The sequence below is a fragment of the Gordionus sp. m RMFG-2023 genome, chromosome 1 (genome assembly GCF_954871325.1).
Source record: "Gordionus sp. m RMFG-2023 chromosome 1, tfGorSpeb1-WG-v2, whole genome shotgun sequence".
Classification (NCBI taxonomy): domain Eukaryota; kingdom Metazoa; phylum Nematomorpha; class Gordioida; order Chordodea; family Parachordodidae; genus Gordionus; species Gordionus sp. m RMFG-2023.
The window spans coordinates 40,709,396-40,723,564 of record NC_088775.1 but is presented as its reverse complement, the minus strand read 5'-3'; the positions used below and the strand labels follow the sequence as shown (position 1 = coordinate 40,723,564).

Below are 14,169 nucleotides of genomic sequence, written 5' to 3'. Positions count from 1 at the left end.
TCATGTTTAAAATTTATAACTAAATAAAAACCGCAACAATATTATTTTGAAAAAATTTTTAATATTCAGTAAAAGGCCCTTAATAGAGTTATAAATTGACATATAACTTATATTTTTAAAATCATTATTTTTTAACTTATCTCAATTATAAAAACTCGCATTTTTCGAAAAAACGTCATTTTTGGCACTTTTGACCATTGATATCTCAGGAACTATGAGTACTAGGAGGCTAAAATTTTGGATTCGATGCTTCCTAATGATATTCTCTCAGTATACAAAATTTTATCGAAATTAAAAAGGTCGAGCCGAAAAGTTATAGATTTGGTATGGAATTACCCATAATAAAAAATGTATCTGTATATAGATACATTTAAAAATTGTATCTGTATCTTGATAACTTTTTAGACGCTGTATCTGTATCTAGATAACTTTTGAGACTATGTATCTGTATCTAGATCCATTTAAAAAGTATCTTTTAACAACTCTGCTAATCACTTATAGACTACTACTAACCTATCTCCAGATATTTTTTTAAATGATCTAACCAATTTTTTAGGTTCAATTATTTTGTAAATAGATGATTGATTCCATCAATTTCTAACTCCAACATTTTATCCATGTTATTAATTATTATACAATAAGATATTTTATATCGACATTATCCTTAGTTTTTAGCGGTAGCGTCGTTAGGAGTAGAAGGTCTCAATCCCCCTGAATTTTTTTAAAATATTTATAGATGTAGATTTCCTTATTTATTTGCTAATTTTAGACAAAATTACATTTTTTGCTAATTGATAGAATTTCATTCAATTTCCCAAATTTAAGCCAGTAAAAAAAATTCAAAAAAAAAGGAATGAAAACCTCTTCCCATTATCATTTTATAAAAGCGAGAGCCATTGCATCGTAAAAAAAATACATTACATAGCATAATAAATAGACGTATACATATGAGAAATTTTTTTTAATGAAAATCGTGTGATTTTTTAAAAAGGTAGAATTACAGTAACAATTTCTTAAGAGAGGTGACGTAATATAGACCTCAAATTACTACAGTGAGGAGTGATACACCCCACAAGATATACCCCTATATCATTTTGTTGCATTCCTCCTTGTTTATCTTGTAGATAAGGGATGATTCTGGGTTTAAAATATTTATGCAAACAAAACTAGATATACATAGACAGATAATATGTTCGAAATAAATTACTAATTTATAGGGTTATAATTTCATAAAAAATAATTCTTGACAGAAATCCAAGTAAATCATGTGATTATAAAGACTTCACCCAGGAGTTCCAACCATAAAAATAGTACATGGTAATTATAGTATATACATTCTACAGTATACCTTTGAAAAAAATTCTATTTTTTTAAAAAATCCGTATTATTAATTGGTAATCTTGAATATTCAAATGAACTCTTTATTACATATACTACAATAATTGTAATGATAGATAAAAAAATGTTTGTATAAATAATCAATAATTCCTTGTAAAATCGAATTTAAAAAGCGAAGATTATTTTTAAAAACTTTCATGCAAACAAGAGAAAAGCGAATTCAATTGGTTAATTTTTTCACTAGTTCGAAATTTTGACTAAGATAATATGTAAAGTAAAGATCTGCAAAATTAGTCACGGTCCGTCGGGCCTATTTTTTTAAAAAAAAATCATGTACGGGCTGGGTCGGGCCTAATATTTTTTAAAAAAATTCGGGCCGGGTCTTGAAATTTTTGTTAAATATATCTAAATTTATCAATTTTATATTAAATTTTTTATGTAAAACTAAAATATTTTATTTATAGAAACTAGACGCTATATAACATATATCTTTTATTTTGAGTAATTATAAAAATGAATTTCTATATTTAAATAAATTCGGGCCGGGTCGGGCCGACAAATTTTTTAAAAAACTATTTCGGGTTAGAGCCGGGCAGGCAAAGCTTTTTTTAAAAAATTTATGGCCGAGCCGGACTTGAAAAATTAGGCCCGATGCAGATCACTAATGTAAAGATCAGTGTCATCTAATTTTATCAACCTTTATAAGGTATAAGTCAATTTTTTTTATTTAGTGTAGTACTAAAAACCGGATATTAACCTGAAGTTCGGGGTTGAACTCGAAATTGAAAGCACTGGGTCGGCCCTCTAGTGTGCTGAAGGCTATGTTACCTCCGGTGAGGGGCGAAATGTCACTCACCTCCGGAGTGCAAATCGCCATACGTTCACGCGCTCGAGTGATATATTGGTTAGGCTTAATAGAATAAGTGTCGATGCAGGTAGAGCTGTAGTATTGGTATGGTTCCCAGGGTAATTCAGGTCGGGTGCGCTTATAAATGACGAAGCTTTCGGGTCGGGGAGACCGAAATTTGAGCCGGATGTAAGTTATGTCGAAGGATTTGCCTAGAGTGAGCAAGTATATTTTTTTAAAGAAATCGTAACAATATTATTTTGCGACGAATGTTATTCAAAAAAATAGCGGTTAAAAATTGAAAGTGAATTGTGGCGAATTATTATCAATATGACCTAATAGTTCTCATAAAAGAAAATTTTCCTAAACTTGAATATAAAATAAGGTAAATAAATATATAAAATCAAATTAAACCTAGTTTTCTCATATAGACGAATCAGATTTAGATCTAGCCTATACCATGTTAGGGAAAACTATTTTTAATTAAAAGAGCTTCAGTCTCATACAGATATCAAAAAATGTAATGGCCGGAAAATTTGTACAAAATAATTTAAAGGCCGGGGTGGACTTTTCATAAAATTTAACGGGCCAGACTGGACAACTTGTGCAAAAATTGCTAATAGGTCAAAACCGGGCTTTGATCTCTAAATAATTATATCTAATAAATTTTATTTAGCAAAAGTTGATTAAAATAAATTATTAATGTAAGTGTTCATGAAAAAAATAATTTTTTAAGTTAAGAAATTTCGGCACGTGTCGCCGTCAATATGAACGGCTTCATGAAAATTAGCACGCTACCGATCGACGATAGTCTTAAAGTAAAACGCCATAGCAAATAATTTTTTCATCGACGCCCAGGTCTACTTATAACACAATCTTTTATCAAATAGGTTATTAGGGATTAAATTAGGGGGAACGAAAAAGATAATATATAACGATTTTCGATTAGTTTAAAAAATCAATATTTATTATTATTATTATATAACAAAAAGTGACTGGTAAAGGAAAGGATTAAACGTTAATCATCATCATAATTCATGTTGATCGTAAAAGAGCAAAAAAACGCTTATAATTTTAACTAATTTTAAATATGTGATAAAATTATAAAATTAAAAAAATGTAAAGAAAATGGAAGATATTTAATTTGGCAGCTTCTCAAGTATTGACATCATTCTCAAGGCAAATAGGATTGCACAGATCGCAAGCACAAGCCACCCAGTAGCGAGGTTTGTGGAAGTTAATGCTAAAGAAATCGCCTAGACCAACACCGCGGATCGATTTATAGTTTCAGGTCCATCCCAAGCCAGATTCAAGAATAGAAGGGAGAGATGTCACATAAGTCGAAATAGTTGATATGGAATGAGAATGCGTAGGCTAAGAATGACGAAATGCGTAGGCTAAAAATGACGATTGACTAAAATAATTAGCCAACTAGAAATTTGCAAAGCCCGGCCCGTTAAAAATTGTAACAAAAGTTTCTCGACCAGCTAAAATTTTACAAAAAGTTGGCCCCATCCCATTAAATTTTTATACAAATTTTCGGCCATCACATTTTTAATATTTATATTTAATTTTTTCCCAGTATCAATTAAGGCTCTTAGGCTGCTGGCTATCTATTTCTACAGCAACTGTATTATAAATCAAGTGTGTTTGACATCTGTATAGTGTATTTATAATTGGATCATATCATCAATAACTTTTTATTTTTTTGTGATTTTATATTATTTATAAATTTAATATTTTAAATTAAAAAAAATATATAAAAATTCCATTCCTAAGTTGGCTTGTTAAAATATTATGAAAAAAAGTTCTAATTTTTTTGTATAAATTGTTCGGGGCCTGAAATTTGTTATGTATCAAATGCTCGGCCCTGCCCGTTAAATTTTTTTAAAATTCTGTCCGTTCCCTTTGCAGAATCTTTGATGCCAACCCAAGTATGTTAAGATGAAGGGCAAAAGAAGAATTAGTCCTTGGAGAAGAATGTTGATGCAAATGCAAATACCAAGGATAACGGGGTGATTTGAATCAAAGATATAAAAAGAGCAGAATTTCATATTTTACTGAAAAAAAATATTTTTAAATGTAGTTGCATTTAAACATTTGAATGTATTGTATAATAATTTCAATGGTCCAATGAAAAAATCGAATACATAAAAAAAATTCTCGGATAGGGTCGATCGAACAATTTTTTTCTAATAATGGGTCAGACCTGAAAAATAGATTTCTACTGTGTTCAAAACCATTTTAAAAGAATTTACAACTTTCGCAATTTTAACAAATTCACATGTTAAATTTTTGAAATTTATAAAATTTTCTAGAATTATGTCCTGAGCATGTTTTTATTTTTATATTTAAAATAGCTTATTTATTTTCATTAAGCTATCAAGTTTGTGAATTTAATTTGTTGATGTCCTGTATGCAGAGTTGGGCAGTACTGCGAAATCCTTTTGTATCTTGTACTCAGTATCTTATGACATTTATAATAAGATACTAGTATCTGTATCTAAGATCCTTTATTTTGAAAAGAATCTTGTATCTTATTTTCTTTAAAAATATAGATAGATTCTTTTTAATATTCATGTTTAAAACATTTACATATCACACAATGTAACTTTTTCTTCGTGAAATCTTGTATAATTTTCTTTATTTTTTCCCGCTATATTTTAAATATATTGATAACTAAAATTAGTTGGAAATTTTACAGGTCACAAAGATAGATAGATTAAAAATAACAACACCAAAACTAAATAGAAGGATATATTTTATATGTAATATTTTTAAATTTGTAGAATGTTTAACAATCATAGTAGTGAAGATGAAATTATGGAGATAGGTTCTCCTGAATCAAATCCGAATCTTAAAATTCTAGATGGAAAATTTTATAAAGTAATTCATGTGAAAAAGAACAAGGTACAAGCTGAATGTCAAAATTGCACAAGTAAAAAAGTTATTAAAGGTTCAACAAACTCCTTTACAAACTTTGTTAAACATATTAAAGTATATTACAGGGTTGCAGGTGTTTTATTTGGTGATACATTAAAAACAAATACTATTAAGTGGTATAATAAATAGGTTTGAAGTGTAAAACAGAAATACCTCATTTATGTATTGGGAAAAATATTTATTATTTAAATAAAAATTTTTCATAAAAATATTTATTATTTATATAAAAATTTTTCATAAAAATAATTTTTTAAATTTAAAATGTTTAATATTAATAATATTATATCCAATAATACCAATAATAGTGTTAGAAATTCCTTTATAATTCCTTTTTATCTAATTACAAAACCCAAAAAGAAAATATAATTGTTGAATGAAGAGAAAATTGATATAGTAACAAAATTGTTATCCCAGCCCGAAATGGAAAGAATGAAAATAAAGGATATTGCTAAACATATTGATATGTCAATAGCCTCGGTAAACAAATTAAGGCAAGAAACCTTTCCAGATTTCATTTGGGGACCATTGAAGCAATATCAAATCCAAAAAGGGATGCAAAAAAAGACACATCCGAGATCGAAAGAAAGGTGATAAATGTCTTTTCTTTTATTATTGTTTAAGTTTGCTTTACTATTTAATTAATATAATTTTTTGTATATTTTATTTTATGATATTTTTCTAGAGGAGTTATTATAGATTTTGTTAATTTTTATTTTACAATATGAAAACCATAAGTTTTTCCAAGAAACATTTTACTTATAATCCCAATAAAAAACATAGAGTATGTGTTCACTGCAGTGCCAAATTTAATGTATCGTCAGCAACAAGTAATAAAATAATTGTTTATAATTTTTTAAGCAATAAATTAATCAAAATAAGCAGTAATATTATTAAAATATTTTGGTTATTATTTATATAGTTCTATTTTTTCTTAAGAAACTGTCTGAATAATTCATTGTCAAAATAACTTAACCTTATTCTTAATAAAATAATTAGGTACCTTAAGCAGACATCTGATAAAACATAAAATATATACTTCTAATGATGAAAATGGAAATACCTCATAAACACAATCTACTCTTAATTTTAATATGCCCTCTACAAGCACGAAATCGCTTTCTTCAATACCATTGGATAAATTTTATTGTTTATATAATACTCTTATATTTAATAAAATAAAACAAATCAAATTAGGTTAAAAAAATATGTTTTTTAAACAAATAAAAAGACCGGTCCAGGACCGTTATTTTTATTTAGGACCACGGTCTGGATAAATCTTTTTTTTAAGGACCGTGGTCCAGTCCGGTCCGAGGGTATCGGTCGAGTCCGGACCAAGGACCAGACCGTGACCTTCACTACTTATTGCCTTAAAATGCTAAATGTAAATTATTATATTTGGTTTGTACTTGTAATTATAGATTATTATAATTATCAACTATATTTGAAGAAAAAAAATATTTGAAATTTATATTTTCTAAATTTTAAATATTTTATTAATTGATTTGGGATTTGCAAACTAAATTTTCTTATTAGGTTGTTGCTATTTAAAAAATATAATTTTTATATTTCATTCTTCCGAAAAAAGAATGGCATTCACATTTATTTAAAAATTTTTATCTTTCAAAAATTTCATCCGATTATTATTTTTTTTAACAATTAAAATAAAGTTTATAAAAATTTTGAAAAAATATTCACTTAAACTATCTTTTTCCTAATACATAAAAGAGGTATTTCTGTTTTTTAAACACTTCAAACTTATTTATTATACCACTTAATAGTCTTTTTTTTAATGTATCACCAAATAAAACACCATTTTTATTTTATTTTATTAACATAATAATACCTATACTTAAGTCCCTATTAGATAATTGTTATTAAAATTTTTAATAGAAGATGGTTGATTATCAAATTAAAATCATTTTGGATATATATTTTTTAGGGGTGTATCGATACCATTTTTTGGAGGCCGATCCGATATTCCCGATATTAAATTTATATCGGTCGATTACCGATCCGATATCATATCTAATTTTGTATTCTGTAAAGATAGCAATGGTTTTAATTTTTAATATACTTTTTATTAGTATAACATCTATAATTTAACTATACCATAACTTATGTCATTTAAATATATTATAATGATCAGTTATATATAATCAATTCAATTGCAATTCTAAAAGTATATAAAATATTTTTATTGTTAAATCACTTTTATTTAATAAGTAATAATATTAATCTATATACATAATAAGTAATAAACAATTATATCATGAAATTTGAAATAAATATTTAAAATAATATTTAACATTAATATTAGAGATCTGTAAAGTTAGGCCCGGTACGGCCCGAACGGGGCTCGGGCCTAATTCTATTTTGAATAGCAGGGCCTAATATTTTAAAAAAAAATCGGGCCGGGTTGGGTCGGATTTTGGAATTTTTTTTAAATATATCTAAATTTATCAATTTTATATTGAATTTTTTGTAAAATTAAAATATTTGATTTTATTCATTGAAACTAAATGACATATAACATGTGTCTTTTATTTTGAGTAATTATAAAAATTAATTTCTATTTAAATAAATTCGAGCCGGGCTGGTAAATTTTTTTTAAAAAAATTTCGGGTTCAGGCCCGCAAAACATTTTTAAAAAATATTTAGGGCCGGACCGGGCGTGAAAAATTAGGCCCGATGCAGATCACTAATTAATATCAGAGACCTGCAATATACCAGGGCCGGGCCTAAAAAAATTTTTTTTAAACATATCCGGCATGGCCTAAAAAATTTTTTTTTAAATATATCCGGGCCGGGCCTTAATATTTTTATAAAAATTTTTACATTATGAGTTAATGGTTATAAGATTATATTATATTATAGTTATGATTAATATAATATTGGGTTTTAATATCTTTCTTGAGTATAGGGTTTCGTCAATCTTGCTGGTTTTTTACTTTGCAAACTGTCAAATATTTATTGCATTTATTATATTTTACCTTGAGTCATGAAAGTTTTTAATCCAACATTTTTCATTATTTTTTTTTACAATATTATATAATACAATTATCTTCTTTTGTTAAAAATTTATATTATAAAATAAATTATATTAATATTGTGCAATTAGATTATATTTTCAAAATACTATTTATTATACATGCATTTTTTTAAATAGCGATTTATTTTTATTTTATAAATTAAATACAATATATTATATTTTCAAAATATTTTCCATTTTTATAAATTAAATATTAGTTTTATTTTTTTAAAATGCAATATAAAATATAGTATACTCAAAATATTATTACCATTTTTATGAATATTAGTTTTATTTTTATAAATGCAATATAAAATATAGTATATGCTCAAAATATTCATTTTTATAAATAACAGTTTTATAATTTTTATAAATTCAATATAATATTCTTAAAATATAAGCTTTTTACATGTATTTTTTAAATAATAAGCGATAATACTTGCTGAAAAATATGGTAAAATACCTGAGGTGAATTTTTATATATACCAGGTCGAATATAATTTTAAAAATTCCGATAAAAATTTTTTTAAAAAAATATCCGGGCCGGGCCTTAAATTTTTAAATCCGGGCCGGGCCGTAAAAAATTTTTTTAAAAAATATCCGGGCCAGGCCGGGCCTAAAAAATTTAAAACCGGGCCGGGCCGTGCAAATGGTGCCTCTGCAGGTCTCTGATTAATATATCGAAGATTTCTTTTTAGGAATACCAATATTTCTAATTTATGAGAGGTCAGCTTGCGGCGATAATAACTGTCAATATCACCAGCTTCACTAAAAACAGATTCTGAAGAGAATCTCGCACACTTTTATAAACAGAATGCGCAAAAAAATAACAATATGGTATTTATTAATTATTATTATCAGGGTTGTGCATTTGACCGGTCAAATACGTTTCGGTCAATTGACCGATATTTGACAGGTCAAATATTGTAAAATACGGTCAAATTCAAATATATGTTTTTTTAAGTCAATATTAACTTTATTTTAAATATAATATAAAATGAATCTATAATATTAATTCTTTAAATTCATTGTCATTCAATAACTAACGTTTAGCTCTCTGTAGCAGAGTCTTGTTCTGACTCATATTCAATATTATCATATTCTTTTATATTTTTTATTCAAATTTACTGATGTCGAGATCTTTCGATTTCTATTTTCAAAAGAATTTTGACCCAAATCGAGCTATTTCTTTAAAAGAACTAGTAATTGTTAGTCTCTTAATGGGCATGATGGCAAACTTTAATCTATTAACTTGAGGTCGGAATTGATTGTTTCTTATGGAAATTAATGTTTTCCACATAATTTGCAATTAAACATACTGATTTTGTTTCTGATATTAATTATATCACTTAAAATATTTTGGTCATCACAACCTTGTAAAATGGCTAATTCTTGAATTATATCATATACTTCATTGAATTTTCTACTAGTGAGATGCTCCTCTTTATATTGGGGACCCAAAAAATAAGCAACATTGTGATAACATGTATTTATATCGTTTTTTCCTGTTTTAAACATATTTTTAATTTTTTTTTCTTTAGAGCATTTGACCGTATTTGACCAGGTCAAATAACCCTGATTATTATTAAAAAAATACACGATTTTATAGATATAACTTTTTTTTAAAATTTTATAACATTTTATTTTTGTTAAGAACTATTTTATATCGGATCAAATTTTATAATATTGGCCGATAACTAAAATGGGTGAAATCGGCCCGATCCGATAAAAAATATCAGCACATCACTAATATATTCTATATATAATTATTTTAGCAAGTTCTTATTAGAGGAAATATTTAAGCTACAATTGATATATAACATTAATTTTAAATAGCGCTTAATAAAATAATTATAATTAAGTAGAATTTAACTTTATTCGTTACTTTTATTTCTTTATGATACAAAATTTAATCAATTTAAAATGCATTAAAGAAAATTGTTATGTATTAAATAATTATAATATAACTAGCTAATAACCCGTCAAGAATGACGGGGTTGAGGGGTAATTAGTTAGTTTGTGTATATGAAAATATGCTTTATATTAAAATTTAGGAGAAAAAGAGGTAAAATTGTTGCAATGTAACCCGTGAGCATTAAGGGTATTAGAAATATCAAAATTTAAATATGTGATAGGAATCATATTGGGTAAAATTAAAAATAGAAATTCTTCAAAATTTTTGAATTTTAAATATGGGCTAGACATTGGCCTCAAAATTTTGTTTTGCAGACACAGCTAGGGCTGATCAAAAAACCCCTTCCTATGAAACTTTCCCAAAATTTTGCCATTTATTTCTATTGCAATTTAATAATAATGTCTTAAATTTAATTTTATATTTAGAATAAAATTTAAAAAAGAGATGCTTGGAAATTTTTTAATTTTAAATATGGGGTAGACATTGGCCTGAAATTTTTTTTTGCAGACATAGCCAGGCCTAATCAAAAAACCAAGTCCCATGCAACTTTCATAAAATTTAACCATTTATTTCTATTGTAATTTAATAATAATGTCTTAAATTATATTATATATTACATTTATTTCTATTGTAATTTAATAACAATATTTTAAATTTAATTTTATATTTAGAATAAAATTTAAATTTGTGATAGAAATCATATTGTGTAAAATTTAAAGTAGATATGCTTGAAAATTTTTTTATTTTAAATATGGAACAGACATTGGCCTGGAATTTTTCTTCTCAAACCTGGCCAACCCATAATAATTTTGTAATTTTTTCCCAAGCCTGGAGATAGGTAAATCTCTGAAAACCCCATTGTTGGAAAAATTTTCTCAAGCCTGCCAAAGACTATAATAATTTTGTTAGTTGAGAACTGAAATAAAATAAGTCATAATTCATTTAAAAATAAAATCAGAATATGAAGTTGCATGGGGTTGGTTTTTTAATCAGGCCTGGCGATTTCTGTAAAAAAAAAATTTCAGGCCAATGTCTAGCCCATATTTAAAATTAAAAAATTTTCAAGCATTTCTATTTTATATTTTACACGATTTCAATCACAAATCTAAATTTTACTCTAAATATAAAATTAAATTTAAGACATTCAATAAAAATAAATGGCAAAATTTTATGAAAGTTGCATGGGACTTGGTTTTTTAATCAGGCCTGGCTATGTCTGCAAAAAAAAATTTTCAGGCCAATGTATAATCCATATTTAAAATTCAAAAATCTTAAAGCACTCTATTTTTTAATTTTATCCAATATGATTTCCATCACAAATTTAAATTTTGATATTTCTAATACATGCTCACGGTATACATTGCAACAATTTAACTTCATTTTCTCCTAAATTTTAATATTTATATATAATTTATTAATAAAGTATAATTAGTACCATACATACAAACTAAATAATTACCCTTCAACCTCGTCAGCTAGTATGGTAATAAACGGCAGAATTTTAAAAATATAAGCCATTAATTAATATACAATTTAATTATATTCAAGTTGGTGCATGTAAAACATGCGACTTTGAAACGGGATGTTTGTGGTTCGACTCTCGTAGGGAGCAAAAATTAACATTACATTATATAGTCTCCTTAAATTTTAAATACATTAGGAAGATACGAAAACGATCATGTTTGATTATGGAGATTATATATATATTAGATGTTGTACATTATTTTCATATTTTTTATATATAAGTAATGATTTTATAAGAAATATATAAAAAAAATTGAAAAGCAAAAGAGATTTAAATGATGTTTATAAATATACTAGTTGATAACCCATCAAGAATGACGGGAATAAAAAAAATCATGAACTATTACAGGAAAATTTTTTTTGAACTTCAAATTTATTGGAATTAGAATGCTCAAATAACTACCCCAAGTAATTATTAAAATATCAACTAAAAAAATAAAGATATATTTTATTTAACCAATCAAAAAATAAATATATAAAAAAAACATATAATAGTGGAAAAATTTATGATTCCCATCAATCTTACCCTCTCAAGTATAAGATTTATCTTTAGAAATAAACTAAATTATTTTAATTATAATATTTCACACATTATTATAGTCAAATGGACTCTATATACCTATTTATTTCATGGAATTAAAATACTCAAATACCTAAACTATGTAACTATGCCACAATATGCCAATCAAATTTACTACTCCTTAGTACATATTACATTTTAAATTTAACAAATAAATTTAAATTATATTTAGCCAATTGAACATTAAAAGTCATAACAAAACTTTTCTCTCACCATTAATATGTGATATCTGGAATACCAATTTAGCACCAAGTAAAATCCAACCTTTTAAATTAAAACGTCGTCAAATTCCTTATCTCCTATCTTTTGTTATTACTATTAATAAAAGTCAGTGTCAAACCTTCGATCATGTAGACATCTCAATTATTTAAAAAAATAATTAATCAACCCTCAAATTTATTGAAATTATCGTCAGGGAAAAAAAAATTATCAAATCTTTAAAAATGACAAATTAGTTTTTATAAAAGTTTAATATTACCACGTTCATATAAAAATATGGACATGAGATATTGTGAGAAGAACATAAATAAATATAAATTATGTTTTAAGTTAAAGAAATAATTTTATCTTCTTAAAAATTTAAAAATGGTTAATTGATATTTTAATAAATACTTACGTTAATTATTTGAGCATATTTTGTAGGTACAATCATAACTTTAGTATTTTTTGAGAGGTACATTTGCTTAACCCGACATTAAGTTTTCCATGGTATAAAACAGGTAATATAAACCTACATGATCAAAGGGTTGACACTGTTAGGAAATTGACGACGTTTTAATATAAAAGGTAGTTGGATTTCACTTATTACTAAAGAATTTGAACAAATTGTTGGTTTGTATAAATGTTTATATTTTCCATGATAATCTATCTATATATATAATATTAAATTTTATTTATATAATAATTTTACTTGACAGGGTAAGAAATAATTTTATCTTCTTAAAAATATAAAAAAGGTTGTGATCTTCTTAAAAATCGTTAATTAAAAAAGATCGTTAATTAAAAATGGTTGATTATTAATTAATAAAACAAAGAAAATAAATTTAAACTATAAAATAGAAAGAAAATAAATTTAAACCAATGAAATAAGACCTTAATAAACCAATAAAAATAAAGATTAATAAGCCAATAAAAATAAAAAATAACAGCAAAATAATAACGTATATAAGAAAGATAATATTACAAAATTTAATATAGAAGGTGGCTGAGCGGGAAGAAGGCTTGCCTTTAAAACTTTAAGTCATGGGTTCGAATCCCGTTATATGCAAAAAAAATTTTTTAAATTTAACATTAGAAAGATATAGTCTCCATCGATTTATTTAACATTAAGAAGATAGGAAAATAAAAATTAACATTAAGAAGATAGGAAAGTTGATGAGAAAAATTAAAGTTGATGAGAAAAATTAACATTAAGGTACAAAAGCGTTCATTTCTTGATTACGGTGATTATATATATAGGATGATATTACAAACGCAAGAATTACTAATTTAAAAAATACATAAATATCACAAACAAGTAATGATATAAAATAAAACTATATTTTTTTTAGAGATGCCATTTAGCATACTCCGAATATAAGCTATATTTAAAACAAAATTCTAATAAATTGATTTAATTTTTTTTTTCTTATTTGCAAATTTTCAACTCCCATTTAATATACTGCTCATGGGCAAAAACTAATATTAAAATCCCTGGTTATTATAATTAAATATTTTATATTATTGCAAACATTCATTCTTATTTCTTTTTCTGGAGGACCTGCCCAACTCTGCCTGTATGTTATATTTTATATATTTTAAAAGGTTATTTGAATAATATATTTGTTATTTATACTTAATATTATATAAAAGATCAGTTAAATTGAATACTTATAGAAGTTAAATTGAATAATAATAGATATGCTAAATCAACCAAAAAAGTCGATTCTCAACCCGACACCCCCCCCCCCAGATTTTTTTAAAAATTTATATGTTGTTAATAAAAAGGTAAAATT

At 25.5% G+C, this 14,169-nt stretch overlaps 1 protein-coding gene across 3 annotated transcripts in view; it reads right to left on the bottom strand.

The window, feature by feature from the left end:
* LOC135922640 (laminin subunit gamma-1-like) overlaps positions 1 to 14,169 on the bottom strand; it is a 128,807-nt gene that overhangs the window by 83,999 nt on the left and 30,639 nt on the right. For 2 of the 3 annotated variants that reach the window (XM_065457061.1, XM_065457059.1), the window contains exon 2: positions 2,096 to 2,397. In XM_065457061.1, coding sequence (XP_065313133.1) covers positions 2,096 to 2,397 — 302 coding nt within the window. Of the gene's footprint in view, positions 1 to 2,095; positions 2,398 to 12,388; positions 12,410 to 14,169 lie in introns of those variants that run through there. The other variant, XM_065457060.1, reaches the window with a different exon arrangement.